This window comes from Manduca sexta, unplaced genomic scaffold (assembly GCF_014839805.1).
Source record: "Manduca sexta isolate Smith_Timp_Sample1 unplaced genomic scaffold, JHU_Msex_v1.0 HiC_scaffold_2320, whole genome shotgun sequence".
NCBI classification, from domain to species: Eukaryota; Metazoa; Arthropoda; class Insecta; order Lepidoptera; family Sphingidae; genus Manduca; species Manduca sexta.
The window spans coordinates 1-24,904 of record NW_023593273.1 but is presented as its reverse complement, the minus strand read 5'-3'; the positions used below and the strand labels follow the sequence as shown (position 1 = coordinate 24,904).

The following is a 24,904-nucleotide window of genomic DNA, read 5'->3' as shown; positions in this document are numbered from 1 at the left end:
TTTTTATATGGGCCTACACCTGATGGTAAGGAGTGAGGTCCAATGGAATATCGACTGACGGGAGGCGATCACCCATTGACAGCTGATATAATGATGCCGGCCTGTTGGAACCGGATATACACAGACGCGACATACTTACGTGGGCCACTTTGGCAGGTTTAACATATTTGCACGGTGGTCGCTATACGGGTGTATATAAAATACATCCTACCACCAGCAGAAAAAATAGCTGTTAAATTACAATGGCATTGTGCTCTCTTATTTATGTAAAATTATCTAAAAAGATTAAGATATCAGGTACATTTCAAAGACGAAAATATATAACTGGTGGTAGGTCAATCATATGTGCGAATCCGCCTGGGTTTGTACCACAGCAATGTCTATTTCTGCCGCCGAACAGCAGAATGTAGTCACTATTGTGTTCCGGGTTTGAAGGATTTTGTAGCCAGTGTAACTACCGCGTGTTGGACATGATGACGCTTAATATTTCATGTCTCAGGATGGCGAGCGCAGTGGAATACCAAACAATACTTTGTAATTCAAATTGTTAGATGGTGTTTCTGCTGTTTATGGGCGGTCGTATCGCTTACCATCAGGCTAACGGCAAGCCTCGTTATATCATTTAAAGTAATAAAAAATATATATTATCACCTTGTTTAATGATATACATTATCCAACATACTAAGTATTTTAATGTCTTCTACAATAAAATACTTAACGGTTCAATAACTATCCCCTTTTATTAACACTAAAATAATAAGCCTTTAATGAAATTACTGGCCACCGGGCGAGTCGTTAAACTATTAAACGCAGTATGGTTAACGTTTAGACAAACTATTCGCATCGTCTGTAAGTATACCGTAAAGGAATTTACGAAACAACGATAATGTCGAAACGGGTAGCGTGGGACTCATGACTTACACCGTGCAAACACCGCCTTATACCTTTACTATCGGTTTTATTATGTGACTCTTTCTATCTTGGTATAAGTCTGACTTTTCGCTTTTGTTGTTCAATGCTTAGAACGTTATTTTGGTAATATAGACGTGGTTAGAATTTTGTTTAATAAGTAACGAAAAAGGTTAGAATATTTTTAGGAATCCGTATCTTAAAAGGAACCCTTAGGATCACTCTGTTGTCCCTGAGTTCATTTGTCTGTTAAGAACCATTTTCTCTGGAACGAAACCTCAATGAGGTATGAAGGTAAAGCTTATAGCAATTTAATTTAATTTATTAATGTCAATGGTCTTTTTCAGCTTTAAAAAAACTCTTCTAAATCAACGCGATCAATAAATATGATCTTTGTAAAATATTTTACGATTTCACAAGGAAATCCAAACCTAAAGGATGGTTTCCGTTGACCTAGAATCAAGAAATTAAGCAAAAACTAGCCTTACAGGACATATAGAGGAAACAATCAGAAAACCATAACCCTCAGAACGCAACTCCAACTCGCACTTATCTCTTTTTTTTAAAGTTGGGCAAATGTATAGGTATATACTCAACTGATAATACCTAAGTGATGACAAATCCACGTACCATTAAACCTTAGAAATTGTCAATGTTAGTTTTAATACCCAAAGTCTTAGATTCTTCTCTCGTATTATAGTTTTCTTTTAAAGAAACAGAACTCTTGCATACTTCAGTTTACAGTATCAGTATTCTTGTCAATAGTCAGCTTTGTGTAACTTCAAAGCAAGCTTATATTTTCAAACTGGAAATGTTATTTTAAAAATTGCTGTCGAGCGAATCTTATTTCTTCTATTTAACTCGTGCAAGCTCTCAAAATTTTGCTTACATTTTCAGCATGAGTAACTCACCGGGTTTTATCTCATCAGAACAAAATGCACTCTAGGTGGTAAATAACTTGGTGGAATAAAATCCTAGAGAGCTTTGACAATATGGCGTCTGGTAAGAACGTAGGTCAGTTACATCTTGGAGTACAAAAACAATGGATTTAATACGATTTTAAAATGGACGCTGCGAACGAGTAAATGGGTTTAATAATACGATGGAACAAAAGGAGACCGTAGGTACATCAAATGCCTTTTACGAATACTAAAAACCCGGTTTCCAATTAGGCTTAACTCATGCCTTTACAGATGAAAAGCAAAACATTTGGTAAGGGAACAGATGTCCAGGCGATGATGTCACCCGTGAAACGGGGGAAATGACTTAACCGCCGGGCAATAAAATGCAGCCATCAACGTAGCTTGCGAAAGATGCGCCATCGGTGCCGTTCAGCCAGTTTTATTGAATTAGTCGCTTTACTACCGAACGTTAACGGCTTGTAATCAAAAATTGTGGCAAATTGCTATTACTGTTTTATGAGTGTTAAATTCAAAAGTCTCGAATGTATAAAATTGTAATTGAAGGAGCTGTTCGATCGGTTTCAATGTTGAGGTAATTACTGGTTTCAATTGTTTATTGCTTCTGGTTTAGTTTGAATTTTTTATTTTTGTTACTAGGTACTTACTCGTAAATACTGTGCAACTTAATTGTAAATCTATCGTAGTCTGGTTTTGAAACAAAAATATCGAACTTATTTTTGATAATGTGAATATTGCTCGCGTAAGAACTATGATTTCTTGAACTTGAACAGTAATTGAAGAGTTTATATGAAATATTACATAGTGTGAAATATAAATTATAAAGCCTGAATAATGTTTCACTGCATAACTGCCATTATCAAGCATCTAACTAGATGTTGAATATTCGGATAAAGTTGAAGAAATTTTCGCTCCCTGTTCCAATATGAAGCATAAATTCTGGCTGCGAATGCTTTCAAGACTTGTAATATGTGCGCTTATCGGGTGTTATCAAATCGATATTTCATCGGGCCGCAGAGGCGGGCTTACCCAAATCAAAACGTAAATCTCATCCGATTACATCTTTTTTCGAATGTTACAGGTGGTTATCGTGCGTTTATCTTTCTTTATCTTTTATTACTGTTGTGGGGTTTAATCTTTTTCTTTGTGGGATAGACGGCTTTAGAAGTATTATTTCTGGGTGATTCGACAAGGTTTAAGTCTAGGCAAACTGGGACAAGTTTCTGCCTAAAATGAACATTATCAGATATCCTGGTTTTTCGTTCACTATTCGGTCGAAAGGAGTTGTTGAACATATTAGGTGTTTTTACTTATTATTCAAGGCTCGAGTCAATTTAATTAAACTGCAGTTTTCTGACTATGATCGCTTTAAAATGTTTAGGAGGAATTTTGACACAAAATTACGTAATTTTATCACATATACGAGGAATTTCGACACAAAATAACGTAATTGCATTATATATCGATACCGGAAATTTCAATTGGCGTAAGGGACATTTTGGCGAAAATGAGTTATATATATTGCTGGATTCGGCTTTTCGAGCTCTATCGATTGGTATATATGAAATAATTCTATCTTTAAAAAAAATCCCTTACGCCCTGACAAATTTGATATTTTGAAGCTAAATATTTGAGAAAATAGGTCTTATGAGACATGTAAATACTTCAAGCTGGCTTAAGGTACATTTTTCCAAATAACCTAGGTAGCTTTGGACCACTATATTGCAAAGTGGATTTACATCCTTAATTTTTTCCAATATTAAAACAAGTTGGTCATATTTGTAACCTTACTTATTATTGTCCGTTACGACCCGGTTAACAATTACATATGTCGTAATTTAATAAGGGCTTAAAGGTCTAATATTTTTTTTTATGTCCGTTACGACCTTAAATCACGGGTATCGGGGGCAATTATTTAGAGATCCTTTGGCATCAAGGAGGGCTCTATGCTGCGGTTGCATCTAATATTACCGAAGCGACACCGAGAACTGTTTTGCGAGCGACAGTTGTTATTGTTGTTGAACCTCTAAGATTTCATCAGCTTGTAGGCTCTGTGCTTTTATCGGAACCTTATATTGATAGAGCTTCTCACATTATTTTACATACCAACATCATTTTATCTATGCGTACCATTGGTTGTTATCAAATTGAATCTGTTTCAAAGATCGACACTTGGGATTAGGGAAAGTTTCCAGGAGGAAAAACTACGTTCAGACACTTGGCAGTAACAAGTATCCGCCTACACAACACATCGGCTTCTGCCTTGTTCCCGGTCACTCTTCGTGGTGTGATTTAACACCCAAAGTAAATAGCTTTATTGATGTCGAATTTATAACTACTACTAAAAAAGGTGCAACAAAAACATTTTAATTTCACGTTGATTTTCTTTCTGTCGACAAAGACTATTCTTTAGGCAGTTCTGGAGTCTGGTTCACCAAAAACATGCAAATAACGAAAAAATAAAACGAAGTGATTAAGAACTAAGTCAATCATTAAATATGTGCTTAAGAATACCAAACAAAGTTAAATTACATAAAAAAAAACGCAAGGATACTGAACTGAGTTGAAATTTATTGAAAATCAAATTAAATTAGATCAAGTAAGAGAAGAAAAAAATATTATAGAAAATTCGTATTTACCAGATAAATGCTATGAAATATCATAAAATAAAAGACTAAGGTTATTTGAGCATTTTTTGAACCACGATGCCGGCGAGATTAGATTGTAAGATGTAAATAACCAAGCATTACTAAGAGATAAAAATGCTAAACTAGTAGAAAGCAGAAGAAGCCTAACATAAGAATATTATATAAATAAAGGTGAAGGATCTGAAGAAAGCACCAATATTATAGTGAAGAAGCAACAGCTTATTTTGACTCTTTTAAAACACTATGTGTAGTTTCATCGCACTAATGCCAAAAGAATAGTTAATGTCTTTTATTGGCACAAAAATATAGAAATATCACACATTTCTCTAGAATCTATCTAGAAAACTGTCCAGAAAAATCTAAATTCATATGAGTAAGAAAGTATTCATTTCTTTATTTAATAATAATTATAATATACGTTTCCATACGCCAAAATAAGACAAGTGCATACTCCGCAAAAAAGAAAAGATATATTAAGAAAGGACGAAAAAAAGGAAATTGATTTTCATTTGCGGAGAAAAAAGGTAGCTATCAAAGATTTAATATTCACTTGATCACAGAATTTGATCTCAAAGATATACTAACTGTAATTTTTGGTTATCACGAAGTGCTTACTACCCCATATTATGGGGAGAGCATGGATTCCTCTACTACTCCAGAAAATATGCCGTTTATAACTGCACATACATTCTATGAGAGCCAAACAAACATTGGACATTGTTTCTTGTAGAGAGAGAGAGAGTGATAGACATTATAAACGTGGAGGTAACGACATTGCCACTTGTGTTTGTGAATTCCTTCTTGAAATTATTAACCGCTGCGTCGAAAATATTCATTATATTGCGATTCTTGCCCAGGGAAGAATAAAAAATACCTACTAACCGCAATCAGTCATTTTTTGAAAATTACTGTCAATATTCAAGGAGTACAGATATATTATTAATTACCTAAGCATCAATACATGCCAATTGATTCTATGTATGCCGTTATTGAACGGGAGACCAAGCGAATTATCATTTGGGCTCTAAGCTAGCCAGCATACGTAGTATCGGTAAAGAAAAACGGACAAAAACCATACCAAATAAATATTTTGGAACATTTCTAAACATAATTTCAGAACAGAACATAATATGATGTCTAAAATTTTCACTGAAATTACTCAAAAACACATTTAAAAAAGATACGAACAGTGACTTTGAACAATCATAAAGATAAAATTGCAGAAGTGAAGTATTCTATGAAAGAATATGAAAATCCCCAAATAATAGCCTTAGGTCAGAGAAGAAGAAGGATGTTTTAGTAATGGGAAATTTCAAGGTAAAAGATCAAAGACAAAGAAAGGAAAAGACGAAAAAACAATTGCTGAAGTTGTAGAAAACCAAGATCCCAAGAACATAGTTTTGCCGACATTGTATGGAAATCGTCTTCCTATATCAGTAGATAAATTTAATGATTTAAAAAAGTTATGCAATAATTCAGTTATACTGAAGCGAATTCACAAGGAATACCTAGAGCCACCGTTTTTGGCTTTCGGTAGAGATGCTCTTCCCGAGACTAATGCGGAGGAGGCTAAGGACGATGAATAAGTATTTTCATACTTTAGAGTATTTGATCTTTCGTTACCAAATATGGGTAAAGTGTGCCAGAAACTCCATTGATTTATAATTAATATTGTTTGTGTATTGTGTTACTAGTCATAATTGTTTTATGATAGACATATATTTAAATTTTTATTATTTTGATACTTGAGATTATTTTAGAAAAAATGAAAAAATATTATGAAAGTTTGTACCAAATACTGGATTAGGATTTTTTTTTATTTATTTTTTTATACAGGAACATTATTTTTCATTATAAGACTTGGATTTGTTCTTCGAATGTTATTTTTTTTATTCGATTTACTCTAATAAAAAGACAATAAAAATGTAGTAAGGGTTTTATTTCTTAAAATTTTATAAGTTTGGACCTTCTAAGGTAACTGCATCTAATAAGGGCCGGGTTTTTGGAAATCCTTATAAATCAATTTTGGGAAGTGAATTGCCATGTAAGGCATTATGATCAAATAAACCGTTTTTATGTGAAGAGTAAACATTGTACAAAAACAAGGCAGCAGTGGCCAGTTGCTTACAAAAAAAGTTCTTTAAAAGTTTGTCTATAGTCCTTATTGGGCACTGGCGCTCTAAATAAGGTCCATAATTGAACAGCAGGAACTAAGGCATTATATTCCAGAAAAATCACATCTTAAGAAAGCATTGGTTTTAAACTACTATTAAGTTCGTGGATTGCGTATAATGAAAAGGAAATTATTATAAATTAGTATCGTGGGCCTTATAAAGTATTAGGAAATGTATATATGTAACAACTATTTTATTTTCGAGTTATAGATGAAACAAATTGTAGTTTTATGCTATTTTTATTGATTCTAGCTAAGAAAATCATAAAATGTACTAATCAATCAGTTTTTTGTTTTTGTCTTTGGACCTTATTGGGTATTACACTTCTTTAATCACAGTCTGGACCTTATTAAGTGCTTGAAAATAACAAATATGACAACCACTGCACCTAGGAACCTAAACATTAAAAATAAATATGCATATATATTTTATTGTACTTATATATTTTCTGCTTGGTTATCAACATAAATGTAATTAAAATAAACTTAAATAACTTAAACAATGGCAACGTTACACTTATAATTTGTTCATCAAATAACTAAAAACTAAATTAAAGTTGTTAGAGAACATAATATATAACAATAATTATTATCATTTGTTACTTCTTTGTATTTTTGGCTTGGACCGTATGTTTCAGTTTAATTTTTTTACTTGGATTTGATTCCATCTGGTTTAATCTTAAGACTTCTTTAGGTGACTTTTCTCTTGCCTTTGATTTTTGACCTTACTTTTTGTATTGTTGTTATAATTTTTAGTCTGGCAGGGCTTTTTGTATTATTGCATGACTTTTTTTGAATAAATTTTTGGTTATTTTCAGTCTGACGTAATTTAATGCTTTTCGTCTCGGCTTTGCCTTAGTTAGAAACTCTTTAAAAGTAGACTCTTGAATATCAGATCGTTTTTTATTATTCTGATAGTGGCATGACATCATCAAAGCTTTTCTTCCCATTTTCATCACCATGCTTCCAGACTTTATATGTTTCTTCAATGTTCGCCGTGGTATGTTGTAGTTTATAGCTGTTGCACACTCAGATATTTAGTTGTTTTTTATATCATCCTGAAAATCAGTTTGAGACCATCCTGCGCCCCATTTTCTTTTTTGCAAAGGTTCTATTCTTGCCTTTACTAAAAACAATATACTTATATTAATGGATGAACAATAATTAAAATAAAATAAAAAAAATACTTTTGACAAAAGGTAGGTATTGTTAATTTGCGTAAATAAAATTTTATAAAACTTGAAAGCGAAAAAATCCAACGAAGAAAAGGTGTGTAGACAAGTGGTATTTTTGTGCATAGTGTACTGAACTGTCGTTATCGTGACAAAAAAATGCCATGTGCTTATTTGCACTTATATAAGTAACTGATCATGCTTATTTTAAAAATAAGTACCCCTAATAAAGTCCGGCCCTTATTGGGCCGAAAAAAGTGGACCTACATAGGCACTTAGATATGTCCCGAAAAAAACAAACAAAATCAAGATAAAAAAGCAATAAATTTGGTAACTTACCTTGCCAATCCATGTTCTGAAAGTATGTTAACATTACTATTTTAGAATTATGACAAAACGACAGGGTTTTATTTCTAAAACACAGAAAATTGAATCAGAACTTTTATAAATTGAGACACTTTGACCGCTTCTAAGGCTACACACAGTGCCACTGACAAAATGGTCGGCACGAAAGCAATGAACGTCGGTGCACTTTTGTGATTGGTTACTAGGGAGGCGACGCGCGGTATCCGTTTTAATTTAAGTATTAACTGCGTAAAGTTTGAAACGATGGACCTTGTTTGGAACCGGCCCTTTTTAGACGCACCTACCTTATTACCCTTCACATTTAGGTAATGTAACATTTATTACCTAAAACGCTGGTTTAATTTGTGTAAAAATGTCTTTTACAACCTATGCAACCTTACTAAGCTAAGGGTGTATAGGCGTTTTATTCATTTTTGGTGGGATGTAAGGGACATCTATCTTTGAAAGTAGTGGACCTACGTTAATTTGGATAAAGCTAATAGAAAGACCACAAAAATAGATCAATGGTCCCTAGACACCTTTAAAATCCGATTACAAATGAAAAGTTACAACGAATTTAAGACAAAAAATATGTTTTTGGCTCTCCTGAAAAAAGTCATGGTTTGTCCCTTACGACAATTGAAATTTCCGGTATCGATATAATTTTAAGGACGACAAACTTAAAAATAAACTATAAAAATTCATCTTGCGAGCTAATAAGGTGTAACAACTTTGTAGAACGAATACGAATGAGGAATCAAAGAAGGAAGGAATTTCACAGATCGTGTTAAGTCCGAAATTATGCGAACTTAATGAATTTTGTAAATGCGGAGTCGTTTCAAATTCCAGTTTAAATAAAGTTAATGAAAACTACTTTAGTGCTGCACAACTCTAAAGTATTTGAATGTCAAGTAAAAACTGAGTCAAATGAGTTCTCGAGTGATATTTACGATGAAATATTTAGCATTTCAATTGTTTCTTATACAGTTGTAGGTGACTATGTTCGTCTCGCCAGAAACTTAGATAAAAAGTAATGAAAAATCTTCGACGTAAGTTAACGGTCATTATAGTATTATTGATTCATAATCAACTGTCAAATAGATTTCAATTTTGAAAAATTTTGGTATTGGAATCGGCAGATTTTTACTATCGATTAACGCATTTGAAGTCATCATGTTTTAAGGGGGTACGTGGACACACGATTACGCTCCAAGGAGTTCCCAGATTCAAATCTTTTGTCCCGTGACGATCGCACATCACCACTTCACCGTGACGGTGGCAGATCAGTCTACATATTTAAAAATATGTGCATGCATATTCCTTATGGACTCTAAAACAACTGAAGCGATAACTTGGGAAGTTTTTTGTGTCATGATGCCTTTGGAAGTCCTCTCATTTCAAATATTAACTCCCTATGTACCATGTATTTATTCATCTCAAGGCTACCTGGCTATCTAAAGAAACAATTCAGAGAAACAAAGGCAAATTAGAGAGCGCCTCAGGTGGGCACGTATCGGAATACGAGGCGTTTTATCCTTTCTGGAAGCCCCGGAGACGTTAGTTCGAACGTGTGGAGACACGGATAGCTCTTGTGGTTTGGGAATTATTCGTTGACGTGCCTCTGGATTGATTAACCAGGGCTATTGTCTTAATAATAGAACGGATTGTGGTTATACCCTTGTGTCGGTGTTGTTTTAGTTTAGGTCTCGATTCTCATGTCATGATTCGATGTCTCATAGAATTCTATTCCAGAAGTGTAATAATGTTTTTATTACACTCAATCTTAAATAAAAATTATGAGTTCCCCCATTAAAACAATGAAAGTATATGTATGTATATTGAAATATATATATGACTTGAACTGAAAATCGTTTTTTTTATTAAATTCGGCTTCGCTTGATGAAATCCGCTTGGCTATAAACCGTACCACACTAGGTACGAAGTACTTAATACAACAAGCACTGCGCTCGACACTATGAGACATCCAATGTTATTTCGTTGTGACTAGTAATTGCTTTAGCGATAATACTGCTTGGCGCCAGAAATAGAGAAATTGGTGATATAATATAAAGTGGTAACATAATATTATTAGTATATACGAGTACATATTATATATTTATGTATTTATAATCTGTATTTTATGTATTTATAATATTACTTATATTATGTTTGTATTTAATATAGTTTTACATTATAGTTACTTTTATGTATGTTTATGTATTATTAAATATCCTTATGCACCTACCTTATTTATCTCTGCACCACCCTTAGGTTGACTGGGAGAGAATGCCTTTGGCATTAAGTCCGCCGATATACTTATTATGTATATAAAGTGCAAATAAATAAATAAATAAATAAATAAATAATATTATAAGGTAATATTTAGTAGATAAGAGTTGAATACGAACCCTATATTATTTAGTAATTATGATCATAAATACCTATTATAGATACCTATCATAAATAAATATACCTATCATAAATACCTATATATTTCGCCAGTTCACTATGACAAGGTTCTGTTATTTCATTTACAAATTTAATTTTATATATCACATAACTCTATGTCTTTTTAGGAACCTGATCGTTTTTTTTAATTTTTACCAACATGAAAATTTTTAATCATATTTTTCCAAGACAATAAAAATTAACATCGGAGCTTGTAATGATTAGCAAGTGATTTGTAGAACAATCATAAGGTCAGGGGGCCTTATGATTGTTCTACAAATGTATTCGTCCCTACGAATCCGTCTTTTTGCAATTAGGGGCGTTTTAATCGAAGTACAGCTTCGGTAACCGTATGGTAAGAGAGTCAAAAAATCACCTATTCACCTTCTATTACAGCGCCTGTAATTGCAAAAAGACGGAATAAGGCCAATGACCTTAAGTAAAATTGCAGCAAATAAACGATTGCATAAGTGCAAATTCCGATAACAAAGTATGTAGTTTGTGCACACTCCCATCTTATCACTAGTCCCGGTTTGATTGTGGTGCTAACCGGTTTCTTGCTCTCGTCGACCTCACATCTTGATAATGGAGACAGCAGTTCAATGAGTGATTCCCTTATTCGTTTCTTATCTAACCTTTTGACGATATAACGTATTTAAGTAGTTTTTATTTCTCAAAATGAATAACCTATAGTTGAATAAGGGCAGTATATTTTTAATTATGAAACATATTATAAAGCAACATATTATATGAGAGTTCGTCGGATGCGCCATGCAGCTGTGTGTAGTTACTACTGTGTTCCGGTTGGAGGACATCATAGCCAGTGTAACTATTCGACGTAATAAGTTTTAACATCTCAGGAAGGCGAGCGTAGTGGAATACCAAACAATAATTTATAATTCGATGTGTTGGATGGTGTTTCTACTTTTTATGGGCGGTCGTATCGCTTACCGTCAGGCGAACGGCCAGCTCGTCTCGTCATTTAAAACAATAAAAACACGCAATGCAGTACAAACGTATTAGTCTAGTAGTAAAATAGGTATGTATAATAAATAATAATAATAATATCAGCCCTGTATTATATACTTGCCCACTGCTGAGCACGGGCCTCCTCTACTACTGAGAGGGATTAGGCCTTAGTCCACCACGCTGGCCTAGTGCGAATTGTAGACTTCACACACCCTCGAAATTCCTATAGAGAACTTCTCAGATGTGCAGGTTTCCTCACGATGTTTTCCTTCACCGTTAAAGCGAACGATAAATTCACAAAGAATACACACATGATTTTTAGAAAAGTCAGAGGTGTGTGCCCTTGGGATTTGAACCTGCGGACATTCGTCTCGGCAGTCCGTTCCACACCCAACTAGGCTATCGCCGCTTTTTATGTATAGTCCTTAATTTTTTTGTATATTTAGGTTCACAAAACATATCAGAATTGTATATGATTTGTTATGCTCCATTATTGAAGAACACTTTCTCCCTTTCAAATTGTATTACGGAAATAATTTCGATGAACTATGTATAGGAACCCTTTTGTAAGATTTGCGTAATCTTACGAAAAAGTGAATTTTTATTTTATCAACACAACACGAAATATTTTTTGTGAGGTTCGTTTATATCAACTTTATTTATATACGACCAATTAAAACCTATACAAAAGCGATTCATAATAAATAAGAACATTTTCTTTCCCTACAGCAAAAAATATTTCTTTTAAACAGTTCAACGCTTATTATAAACACAAATAGTGTATACTTTAAATTAATTCGATACATTTACAACGAACTCAACGATAAATTGAAGGGCATTCAGGTAATTAGTGCAAAGGCCTATAAAATAATGTTAATAACTTCTTAATAGTCTAATACTCGTTGGCAAGTTGTAGGTCCAATTCTCGGTTTAGGTAATTTTTTGAAGGTAAGTAATAACTTTAGGGTTTGGATTTGAAACTGGTATGAATGTGACCTTATTATTTCATTGAAAATGATGGGATCCTTATGTGGTGGAGGTTTAGGCATCTTATCTAATATCTTCAAGGTAAGCATTGAGTACTAAATCAAAGGCAGATAGATCCTACTAGAAAATGGAAAGTTTTTTTTATTTAATTTTTCCATTGGTGGCAATTCATAATATAACAAATTAAACTAATTAAAAAAATACATACAGTCGCATTGAGAACCTCCCTCTTTTTTGAAGTCGGTTAATGACTACATTAATGGTATAACATTTTACTTGATATTATTTACACACACATTCACACCAAAGGTGGAGACAGAGGTGCAACTGGTACACCCATTTTCTGTCGTGTGTCCCATCCCACTATGAGATTATTAATTTAATAAAAAGAAATATCTTTATACAGCTGTATTTAGACACTAGTTTCATTGTTATTTATTTTGTGTTATTGTTGTACGTTATCAAAACATGTGTTCTCATTTATTGCCTCACCTTGGAACTAAAGAAAGCAAGTTATTTAAAATGTAAATATGTCAACATTGTATTTATTGGTTTTAGTAGTTTCAATGACATATTTTAATATTTAAGAGAACGATTTGGATAAGAAATATTTCTAGGTTAATTGAATGATATGAGGCCTATGTTCAGCAGTGGACATCCTGTAGCTGATGATGATTATGATGATGACGATGATGATGATGATGCAATAATAAAAGAAATGATTAAACCTTTGCAGCATAAAACTTCTTATGCCTTTAATTATAATTCTCAAATATTTTAATATTTTTATTATTACTCTGTTCTTCTATTATGGTATTTATTGTTCTAAATTTTTCGACCGACCTACATAAATGTGATTACATATTTCGTCCAATCTAAAGAATAAAACGCAAATATATTTAGAATTCGACAATAACCACACGCAAAAACCTATTAAGCCGGTAAAAACATCAGCGACCTTGACAATGGTACGAAATAATCTATATATAATTGAAAAAGTAACTATCGATAGTATATAAGAGGTACTCAGTATAGATAAGGCAGTCGAAGTGTGTCGTGTTTGTAGAACGCTTGTAAGAAACAAGATGATTGGTAACGAAACACAGGATTTCACTAAACTGAGCGATTTCGCTAGCGTCTCTGTGAGTGTTTATTGTTACTATGTCTTTTGTTTGATTTGCTGTAATGGTGTTTTTGTAACTTAGAATTGTTAATACTAATTTGTTTATATTCAGTTAATCAGTATTTATTTGTTTGTGTTCGAAGTGTATATTATATTTTGTACTTTGTATAGCAACTTATACGATGATAGAAAATGTGCTATAGTGATTCGTTCTGATGTATCATTAACCGGAGCATTATCCAGTAATAAGCAGAATAATTCTATGTCAGGTTAACTTAATGCCCCTTCCTAGCCGGCATTATATAGAGTCATTTTATATTGTGTATTGTGTTAATAAATGAAACCACACTCGGGTCTTGTTTTCTAACATTGTAGCAAAATTAATTCATGAGTAAAGAATATATTTACCAAAAAACCCAGATTTACTATTCTGATCATGATTTTGTAGTTTATTGTGAATGTGGTGTAAAGGACGATACCTACATGGTACAACGAACTCTTAAAGTCTTATTGGTGGCACCAGGGCGGGTAAAATTAAAATAACTTGTTATTGATATTTAATAATAATAATAATAATATCAGCCCTGTATTATATACTTGCCCACTGCTGAGCACGGGCCTCCTCTACTACTAAGAGGGGATTAGGCCTTAGTCCACCACGCTGGCCTAGTGCGGATTGGTAGACTTCACACACCTTCGAAATTCCCATAGAGAACTTCTCAGATGTGCAGGTTTCCTCACGATGTTTTCCTTCACCGTTAAAGCGAACGATAAATTCACAAAGAATACACACATGATTTTTAGAAAAGTCAGAGGTGTGTGCCCTTGGGATTTGAACCCGCGGACATTCGTCTCGCAGTCCATTCCACACCCAACTAGGCCATCGCCGCTTTATATTGATATTTATTTTATATTATTATTTTACTTATTATATTAAGTACAAATTCTCGAATCCTGGCTGATAAAAACCTCAAAAACCTAATATAATATTGCCCGACCCGGGATTTGAAATCCAGACCTCAGAGCGGTAGTCGTACCACACATGCTATACAACTACGACACCGAGGAAAAAATAAATTACACCAAGAGCGCTATTCTCTTGTGACGTCTACACTTATTCCGTGAAAAGAAAAACTTCATACTTTCGACACACAATGTATTGATATAATTGGATACCGAGAAATGTACTTGAAGATTTCCGAGTACACACTCACACTGAAGTTCAGTTAATGATAAGTGTGAGAGGAAACCCGCAATATTCTTGTTCTCTCATCTTAGAACTTTGTGAAGCGATAATGCGGTCTTTTTACTTTTCATGATCAATTGAATTTTGATATGTAAATAAATACGTAATAAAGCTTAAATTTTCCTGTCAATACTTGTACGTTAGTGCCATAATATCATACAAGTCATGTGTTGTTACCACTACGTATGATTTTGTTGATGATCCGCAATCAAAACGAATATTTTCTTTCCTTCAAGATCTACAAAATTACTTAAGATACATATTGACTATTATCATGATATTTTATTACAAGCAGATTTTGCTCGTGCAGTACGAGTAACTTGGTAGTAAATGCGCGGTGTTTAATTTTTTTTATTGTTTTCAGACGGGTGGTAAAGTACTCTTCGCCACTGATGACTTCTTCGCTGTCAGCGAAAACTTAATAGCAGATTCTGAGCCGATCTTTATAGCTGATAAGTACACCGAGTTTGGGAAATGGATGGACGGCTGGGAGACCAGAAGGAAGAGAATACCTGGTCATGATTGGTGCATCATCAAGCTGGCCATCAACTGTGTCATAAGAGGTTAGTGATATTTCATGATGCTGATGGCAGGGTATTTTTTTTTGTTTCGGACCCCGCATTCACCGGGGGAAACCCACGAATGAGATACTCGAATCCCCCGGCTTAGCGACTGCAGGGTCCTGGAAGAAAGTTGGGAGGGGATAGCTGGGAAGGAAGTTTAGGGGAAGGATAAGGAAAGCTCTTAGGATGGGAGGAGGAGAGAAAGCTAGAAACTGTTCGCGAGCCCTTATAGACCTGAATGTGTATTGGCAACCATGAGGTAGACACACTTAACTGTGTGTCTAGGGCCGTGATAAATGTCCCCCCGTGCATGGACGTGTATTCAGTGTGGAGGCCGAGCGCACAAGATATGGTAGGGTATTATATACTTTGAAAGCAACCACCGCATGCTGTAAAACCTGTCACCGTTCGAACCGTGATCACTGGCCGTCATAATTGTGTCAATTGGCGAGGTCATCTCTCGTTAATTAGAGCTGATGTATTAATGAAACCAGAAGCTTAGTCGAAAGGAGACCTGACGAGATATGGTCGATATTTTATTTATACGTCCAGGGCAAAGTGAATCCACTGCACCTGATAGTAAGTGGACAGACGATACAATTATGCCGAATTATGCCTGTTGGAACCGGACATACACAGGCTGTTCCCAGAACGCGACATACTTACGTGGGCCACTGTGGCGGGTTTTAACACCTTGTATACGGAGTTCACTATCCGGGCGGATAAAAAATATATCCTTACAACACTTTTATGTGGCCCTTAATAATTATAACTTATGGTGCATTGATTATACCAGATAATTATGCTATCAAATATAATATTATTTCGTAAATCCTATTTACTATAAATATTTCTAATACTCGCTCGCCCGTTTTAGAAAAGCCTTCTTTTCGGTAAATTCGTCCGTATCGCACTAACAGATGTAAAAAATATTTATATTGTTATTACCGTTCTTTAATGTTTATTATTTATAAGTTCTTATTATGTTTAAGTTTTTATAAAATTTTAATTTTATTCCTCTTAAGTATTAATGTTTGTCAGTCACATTATATTTACTTTGTAAATGTTGTGTATACCTGTAAGGGGCATGCATATCAGCCAATTGTCAACACGCAATGTTTTTTTAGATTTAAGGATATGTATGCAGTTGGTGTGCCTTATTAAATAAATAATTTCTTCACAGGATTGTTAGTCGACACAGCGTTCTTTACTGGTAATAACGCGCCGAAGTTTTCCATACAAGCAGCTTTGTTGACACCTGAAGGTAAGTTTTTAGTTATTCTTACGAAAGTAATGCTATATCTACTAGTCTTAATGCCAGTTGTTATATTTAAATACAAGATTAGTTAAAATGCTAACATCATTGTTAACCACATTTCTAGGTAAGTGAAAGTAGAAGTATGTACATAGAGTACGAATTTTGTTTAATTTTTTTCTTTTAAAAACTTTATACATCTCTTTATAGATACTAAAAATATACGTTTTCAGATATTGAGATAGAGATTCATATAAATAATATAAACATTTATATCATAGTGATGCTTATGGTTGTATCGTCAAAAAATATAGCTGTCTAATATATTACCAACACACACGCACTAACACCTTTTATCTCCGAAAGGATAGGCAGAGGCGCAACTGGCGCAACCACCTTTCGCCGTGCATATCCCTCCCATGATGTGATAGAGTGCCTATCGCTATATCGAAGTCAAATCCCAAACTCCGGGCTGATATTGAGTAAAAAACGCAACATCACATGCCCGCCCTGGGAATCGAACCCGAAACTTCAGTACCGCAGTCGTACCATAATACATACTTCACTGACCCAGCCAATTACTCCGCATTTTATATGTTCTATAAAAATCCATTCAAAAGGCACACTCTTATATTAAGTTTGCTATTTACATAGTCGTGGGCGAACATCGGTGAGTAATTTCAAAGAAAACCTTTGAATATATAATGCGTAGGATTGATGGTGTACGTAGGACGAACAAACGGCTTGATCTAGGATCTAGATTGCTAGCAACAGAAGGACTGGCTGAATAAATATATGTGAATAACGAAAATTTAAAGCTAAATTGAGTTCAGTAGTATTTAATAGAAGAAATCTAGTAACAAAATAAATTGCATTACAATATTATTGCGTTAGTTGATTTTGAATATTATCTCAATGAAGGCAATGTCGATAATAGTTTGACAGTTAAAAGTTATTTGCACTGCGCTCCGCCATATATGCACCAGCCTTAATGTAAAACACCGCGCAGACTTCAAAGCATCTATTAGTTTCACAGTAGTGTAATATTCTCGGCATTAAGTTGACAACGTTTACGCAGCACCTAATGGGTCACTTAATGGAAAATTACTGTAGTGTTAGGAAAGTTAGCGATGCGTTTTTAATCCCTTAGCATAAGAACGGAAATCGGAGAGAGGTGCTGGAAATTCGTGAGCTTCAAATTTGACTGACCGTATTAGACGGAAAGGTTAGGTTAGGTCCACTTCACTTTGGATTTCATGTTGGCTTTAATCTATCCCGCAGCTTCACCATTTACAAAATTTCGTTCTTCTTTTAAATTATTTGGGTTCCTATTATAAATTAATGATAAACTATGTAAATTTTTATTTCATTTAACTTGATGCGAAAGAAACTACTCTACGTAGCCTATACAAATGTTTTCAAATTTCTCAAGTATTTTATGTTTTATATTAAAAGACATTAATATTTTATTCATTGTAATTAGTTTTTAAAGGGCGTTTTATGGGCCGTAAAATCAAGGCTGTATTAAGCGATATTTCAATTCAAACGACATAGTATATTTTATTTATATATTTTATATCTTGTCGGTGGTAAATATTTTGTCTGTCACTGCTGTAATTGTATGTATCTACTTGACTGCATTATGGCACGGATGTTATTGTATACGATACGAGTATCATTACAGCGTTTAGGTTCAAGGTTCGAATCCCGAGTCGGGCCAAAATAAATGTGACTGGGTTTTTCAATCTTCATTACTCAGCCGCTGTTCGGAGTTAGGAAGTTGGCAGTGTAATACCCTCGTGCCTCAGAAAGCACGTTAAGCCGTTGGTCCTGCATCTGATCTCGATGATACTCCGGTGATATGGCGTTGCCGTCTCACCGCACTATAAGAGCGAAGGAACAGAGAGTGCCTTGTGTATTGCGCACACACTTGTACACTATAATATCGCCAGCGTATTTTGCTGATCTCCGTTGAGATTAACCGCCGTGGCCGATATACGGTTTGGAAGCAATCAATCATCTACTTGACAGATTCCCTCATACAAGAAACCTATCATATAAATGACTATTTTTTGCAATACTCATATAAGGCCAAGAGACCTTCATCGTAACTTGAATATTAAACTGGGAAAAGAAAAATCTATTAGGTCGGCCTTTGAATGATATCATCATTTTTATTCCAAATTTTCATATAAACAAAAAAGCATTAATTCACAATTTGGTAGGTTTATTGTTTTAAAATCTGTAACATAAAAGACGTACAAAATATTTCATTAAAGAATTCATTATTTTTTCAGTTCATGAATTTAGAATTAAACGTGTTTTTATAACAAATCAATTTAATCCTAATAAAGAAAGAATAAGACATCAATATTATTTTAATTAAAATTTTAAATATATTTTTAAATATAGAAGAAGAACTAATACCAGAAAGAAATGCAACCATGGGTTCAGCAAGCAGTGACCGCGATTTGGAGCTGGTATCGCGACTTCATTCAGAAAAATGGAAGGAAATTGTTCCAATTACCCCTTTACAACCAGGATACGAAGAGACACGAAGAAATTATGTAAAGGTATTTATTTTTATTTTATTTTATTTATTTGCGGACTGCCGTTTACAATAATACTAATATAATAATAAATTCTAAAAATAAAACGAATTGTAACTTAAACTAAAGGCAACCACAACATGCGTAATACAATTTTACAATATTACTTAACTAAACATTAAACGGAATTTTACAAAAGAAAAAAAAAACATAATAGATTTATCAGAATGTTAGGGACTCAGTCAATCTCACTTAAAAGAGTTTTCCTAAATGTGGACAGCGAATCATGAAATATATCAAGATTAAAAACATTATAAACATTTATCATAAATGTTACCAAAATTATCATCTGATAGCGATTTTGCGCTAAAAATATTAATATGTCTAGAGTATGGTATAGTATATATTTTGGTTCCACAGACCTCAATGATAGTATTTTTCTGTATTTTTAAACTTATTAACTTCATATAATAGACGGTATTAAAAAGAATAAAATGTGTACTTAAATTACTAACCATATTGGTTCAGGCGTTGTCATAATTTTCATCTATAATAACATGGATAGGCAGTTCAGATTGTACCTCTAACAATAAATCGATATGGAATTGCATTGTTGTTACAAACAAAAGCTATCTGTTGTCCAATCGTAACCTGCTGGTGGTAGGATGTATTTTATATCCGCCTGGATAGCGACCACCGCACACAAGGTGTTAAAACCCCCCATAGTGGCCCACGTAAGTATCGCGTTCCAGGATCAGCCTGTGTATATCTGGTTCTAATAGGCCGGCATATTTGTGTCGACTGTTCAGAGGTAATCATATTTCGTCAGTTGTCATTATATTGAACCCCACTTCACTTACCATCAGGTGCAGTCATTTTGCAGTGACGTATAAAACAAGTAACCATCTTCTTTGAAAAACTTGTAAGAATTTCTTTGCCCTCCTAAGAGATTGTAGGCCGTAGTGATCTAAGCCATGCCATTAAATTCTCATTTATTTGTCAACCGCTATTGAAACATTGAACAGAACAAAGTTTTATAACAGGTTTCAACGATCGATCGTAGAATTTACATTTATAATTTCCTCAAAGAGCGCGGCAAACCAAATTTTGTATAGGAATGTTTTGGCTCGTTTAAAACATTGGACATTCACTTTACGTAAAATACAAAGCGGGCTGTGGTTCGGCGGTTACAGCTCGTGTGGTGAGTAGATGTAAATAATCTAGGTCTCATTTATGTTAAATTCTGTTGAATACTCATGAACAGTCCTTTCATATCTGGATTTGAATTTATCCTCGCTGTCCTAATGCTATTTGTATGATTGTCATTTGTGTTACTCCTAAATATATCTATAAACACTTTTTTAAGTTTTAATATTATTGTTTAAATTTTGTTTAAAAGTTTATTTGTTAATAAACAAGTTATGTCATTTCGGAGCTGGAGTAATCTTTACCAGACTAGCAATTAATTAATGATGAGTTTTGTGATCCCCATGTTTGAACATAACATGAAGGAATCGGGATTGGTAATAAGCCTTTAAGGAATTTGAAAGGATGGGAAGTTAAGTGACCTACCCCACAACATGCGGTTATTCTACAAACAGCTGATTCGCTCCGGGTAAACCAGCCTGTCCAAGGGCTAATCAAAACGAAATAGTGCGACTCGCTAGCATTGTAGTGTCGCGTCGTATATTTGTTTTATTGTTTTTAAAATTTTGATACCAATATTATTTCTCCAACTATCAAAGTTATGTAAAAATATAAACAAATCTGATTCAAGATCACGTGCGAGCGTCGAAAATCCGATACATTATGAATCAACTGTAAATATTGCAATACTTTCAAATCGCAACATTCCTCCACCAGAGCATTTCTTCGTCGACGCCATAAACCATAAAGTTAAAACATTTTGAAATAAATCCTTTCGTTGTATTTTCTTTGAGTGCAGAAAATTTAAAATGAAAGCCAATGGCCTTCTCTGAGATGACGAGCATAGAGCGCCAATGAGCTTTTTATATTTTCGTACGTTTCGTGAAGGAAAATGAGATAAATCTGAAACGTGAGTTTGTTTTTAAGACAGTGTTGTGTAGAATATTGCGACTTCTAATTGTTATTATATTTGTCCATGTGAAACCTTTTCTTATTTTTTATATTATAGAAATTTTTTTTTTATTTCGAGTTTGTGCATGATTTCGGTATTATCCATAATCAGTTGTATCTATACATATTATAAAACAAAGTCTCCTTTACTGTCTGAATGTATATTATCGATTCTCTCAAAATATACTGAATGGATTTTAATGATATTTGGTATGGAGATAGTTAAAGACCCTGGGAAGGTTATAGGCTACTTTCTATCCCAGAAATGTATATAGTGGGTCTTTTATCCCGGAAAACTCCTTCACGAGCGGGCGAAGCTGCGAGCAAAACGTAGTTGTTTATAATTAGGTGAATGGCTATGTCGTCTCATCATTTCGTTGTATATTATAGGTAACGAGTGAAGAAGCATGGACCCATATTCGGCTGAATATTTACCCAGATGGTGGTATAGCACGCCTCAGGGTGTATGGAGAGGCCAGACCTCAAGTCCCACCACCAGATCAGCTCGTAGATTTAGTATCATTATTGAATGGAGGCGTTTGCGAAGGTACGTATTATAATTTAATGATCTGACGTTTTTCTGTCAATGAAAATAACGAAGGCTTAAAATATGAAAATTCGAACATGCATAGATTTTTTATTGATCTCAAAGGCGAGTCAGCAGCTAGTCTAACCTTTTGGCGTATGGTCGGTATAGTTGATAAACAAAAGATAACTCTGTTATTGAGTTAAACAAAAGCGCCCATCACTCAATACTCATCAATTAAGAAACGTAGTGTATTGTGAAGGCAAATTACTATTAAATGACTATAGCACATATACCCTTACTAATATAATATACAGTGATTTATTCAACAACATGAAAATAAAAGTGGAATATTAAATGAATGGAAATAACTTTAACAAATCTCATTTCTATCCTACATTTGATATTCAAGAAGCTATTTTTAATCTTGCACCAACTTTAAGGGTACTCCAACGCGCATTATGGTCATCCAAAGAACCTGATAAAGCCTTTCAAAGGGACTGGAATGGCAGATGGATGGGAGACAGCTAGAAGAAAAGATAGACCAGAAATTATCAGGAGTAATCCTGATGGAACTCTACAGTTTACCGGTAATGGTATATTGTTTAATCATAATTATTACGAAAAAATAAATGCAATCGTTTGTGAAGATATAGCTCATTTCGTCCACGAAGACGCGCACCACCACCTTTAAACCGGAGCTGTTGCGAGGTGACGCGGGGTAAGGGGACTGATTGAAGATCTTTCTCCGACGCTATCGATCGTAGTGTGCGTGTATTCGTGCTGGTAACGCACACTGGAATCGATTAGGGAAAGTAGTAGGGCGCGTCGTCGTGAATGATCTATATCTGGATATTTGTTAGATGTAAAAATGGATACCGTCAATGGACTAGGTCAACGTATAGGCAAGTTTTTAAACGGCGAAGAATATAAACATACTTTTATTCCGGGAAAGATTTTTATAAGGGCAGAGGCGCAAGCAACTCCTAGTGCATCATAAAATGTATTTATTTTTTGTCTATGAAGTATATCTATTAATATTATAAAATGTGATTAAATATTTTGTACGTCTACAGGAGAAGAATGGGCGGTCTTTAAATTAGGATTTCCAGGAAGAATCCAAAAACTATCTGTAGACACAGCACATTTCAAAGGAAACTATCCCTACACAGTGAAGATTGAAGGGTTAAATTTGGAATGTAATTGGTGTCCAGAAGCAAAATACGAATGGCAAAATATTTTGAAGCCAAGCAAGGTAAGAAAACCCAGTATATTTTTAATCTAGTTTTATATTTTTTATAAAAGTATCAAATAGCATAAGTAAATAATTAAAACTTCAACATAATTTAAAATATTTACTCATATTCAAAACGGGGATAGAACATTTTTCTTGCAACATCGATGTACTATATGGCATGCATCTATGTAATATTCTTTTGAACTTATACCTTATAAATATAATAAACAGATATAAATATAATTTCATCAAACAAATATTGAATAAAAACCAACGTTACCTAACTTCACTTTATATTTCATTCTAGCTCTCCGCGAATAACGAGCACTGGTACGAACGTAATTCAGATATCATCACGCATATACGAGTGACTATATCTCCTGATGGGGGTATCAGCAGGCTCAGAGCTCTCGGTTACGTCTCCGAGATTTAATTTTATTGAACTCAGATGAAGGCTTATCAAGTGAGTGCACGCTTTCATAGGAATCGTAATGTTTCTTTGACTGATGTGATTTTGTATTTCAGACTGATTTTACCTAATAAACTTTGGTCTTTTCTGGTAATAGGATGTTTGTATCTAGATAGTGACCCGTGTGTGGTATAAAACCGCTATAGTGGCTCACGTTAGTGTGTCGTATTCCGGGATTAGACTATATATATCCAGTTTTAATTAGGCATACAATTATTGCCTTTAATTATTCCAGACGAGGGTTCAAACTGGCCAGCATAATCGTGAGGATTGGCGAAAGATAATCATCCCTCGTCAGAAGACGCTATCTCGACCTCACTTCGTATACCATCAGGCGCAGTAGGGTCGCTCTCACATAATAATAATATAATAATATCAGCCCAGTATTGGATACTGTGCCACTCTTGGACGTTCTTACGTGACTGCAAAAAAAATTAGATGTGTTAAGTGCTTTCAGGAAAAAATGTCGGCATTTTTAATGAACATACATATGTCAACGACACTACAATGCTGTTGGTTGGTAGTTATTGTGCTAATATTTTTTTTTGTTTCGTCACTGCTAGAATTATTTACTAAAACAAAATATCCATGAAAAATGTTCACTGTATATTACTGATTTAGAGTTAAAAAATATATTCAAACGTATCACGTCAATTTTAGTTATAAAAAATAGTTTCGTTTATATTGAAAATACTACGCACTTTACTTTAGACCAAATTTATATAAGCGATATTTGACTAACAAATATATTTTTCGTGTAACAAATATCAAAGTCATCAACAAAAACTAAACTTAATGGCTTCTCTGTTTTCCTCTACTTTTATTTTAGTAAGGAAAGCCTTAATTACTGTGATCATGAAATGTTTGTAAAGAACATAAATTAATCATAACTTAGAAAACTCTGACAAGGTTTTATTATTTTTATAAGAATGTATTTTGTATCCTTGACAATAAGTATTACTTTGTAATTCTCTTTTGTTTTATTTACAGTTATTTGTTGAGGTGCCAATATCTTTTTCATGTGCATGCAGTGTTTCCCTTGCTAGCTGAATATACTCCGAATACCCATCAACTTAAGTCGCACTAGCGTGATGGGTTGTGGTTTCAACCCCCATAAAATTAATAAAAAATTTAATGTTTTAGATCTATAGTGTGAAGTCTTTAGTATGAATTTTCTAGATTTTTTGTTATATAACGATTAAACCCCCATAAAATTAATCAAAAATTTAATGTTTTAGAACTGTAGTGTGAAGTCTTTAGTATGAATA

General features: G+C 33.9%; 1 protein-coding gene across 2 annotated transcripts; it reads left to right on the top strand.

Annotated features, from left to right (window-relative positions):
- Window positions 1-13,590: 13,590 nt before the first annotated feature.
- Window positions 13,591-24,441, top strand: LOC119188488 (allantoicase-like). 2 transcript variants are annotated; one of them, XM_037445921.1, is made up of 9 exons: window positions 13,591-13,713; window positions 15,305-15,503; window positions 16,687-16,767; window positions 19,171-19,331; window positions 21,795-21,951; window positions 22,374-22,520; window positions 23,007-23,185; window positions 23,475-23,630; window positions 23,877-24,441. In XM_037445921.1, the coding sequence occupies exons 1-8, from the start codon at window positions 13,657-13,659 to the stop codon at window positions 23,598-23,600; spliced, it is 1,107 nt and encodes a 368-aa protein (XP_037301818.1). In that variant the 5' UTR covers window positions 13,591-13,656; the 3' UTR covers window positions 23,601-23,630; window positions 23,877-24,441. The 2 variants fall into 2 exon arrangements, with proteins under 2 accessions (XP_037301818.1, XP_037301817.1); XM_037445920.1 differs by having other exon boundaries at window positions 13,592-13,713; window positions 23,872-24,441.
- Window positions 24,442-24,904: the final 463 nt, after the last annotated feature.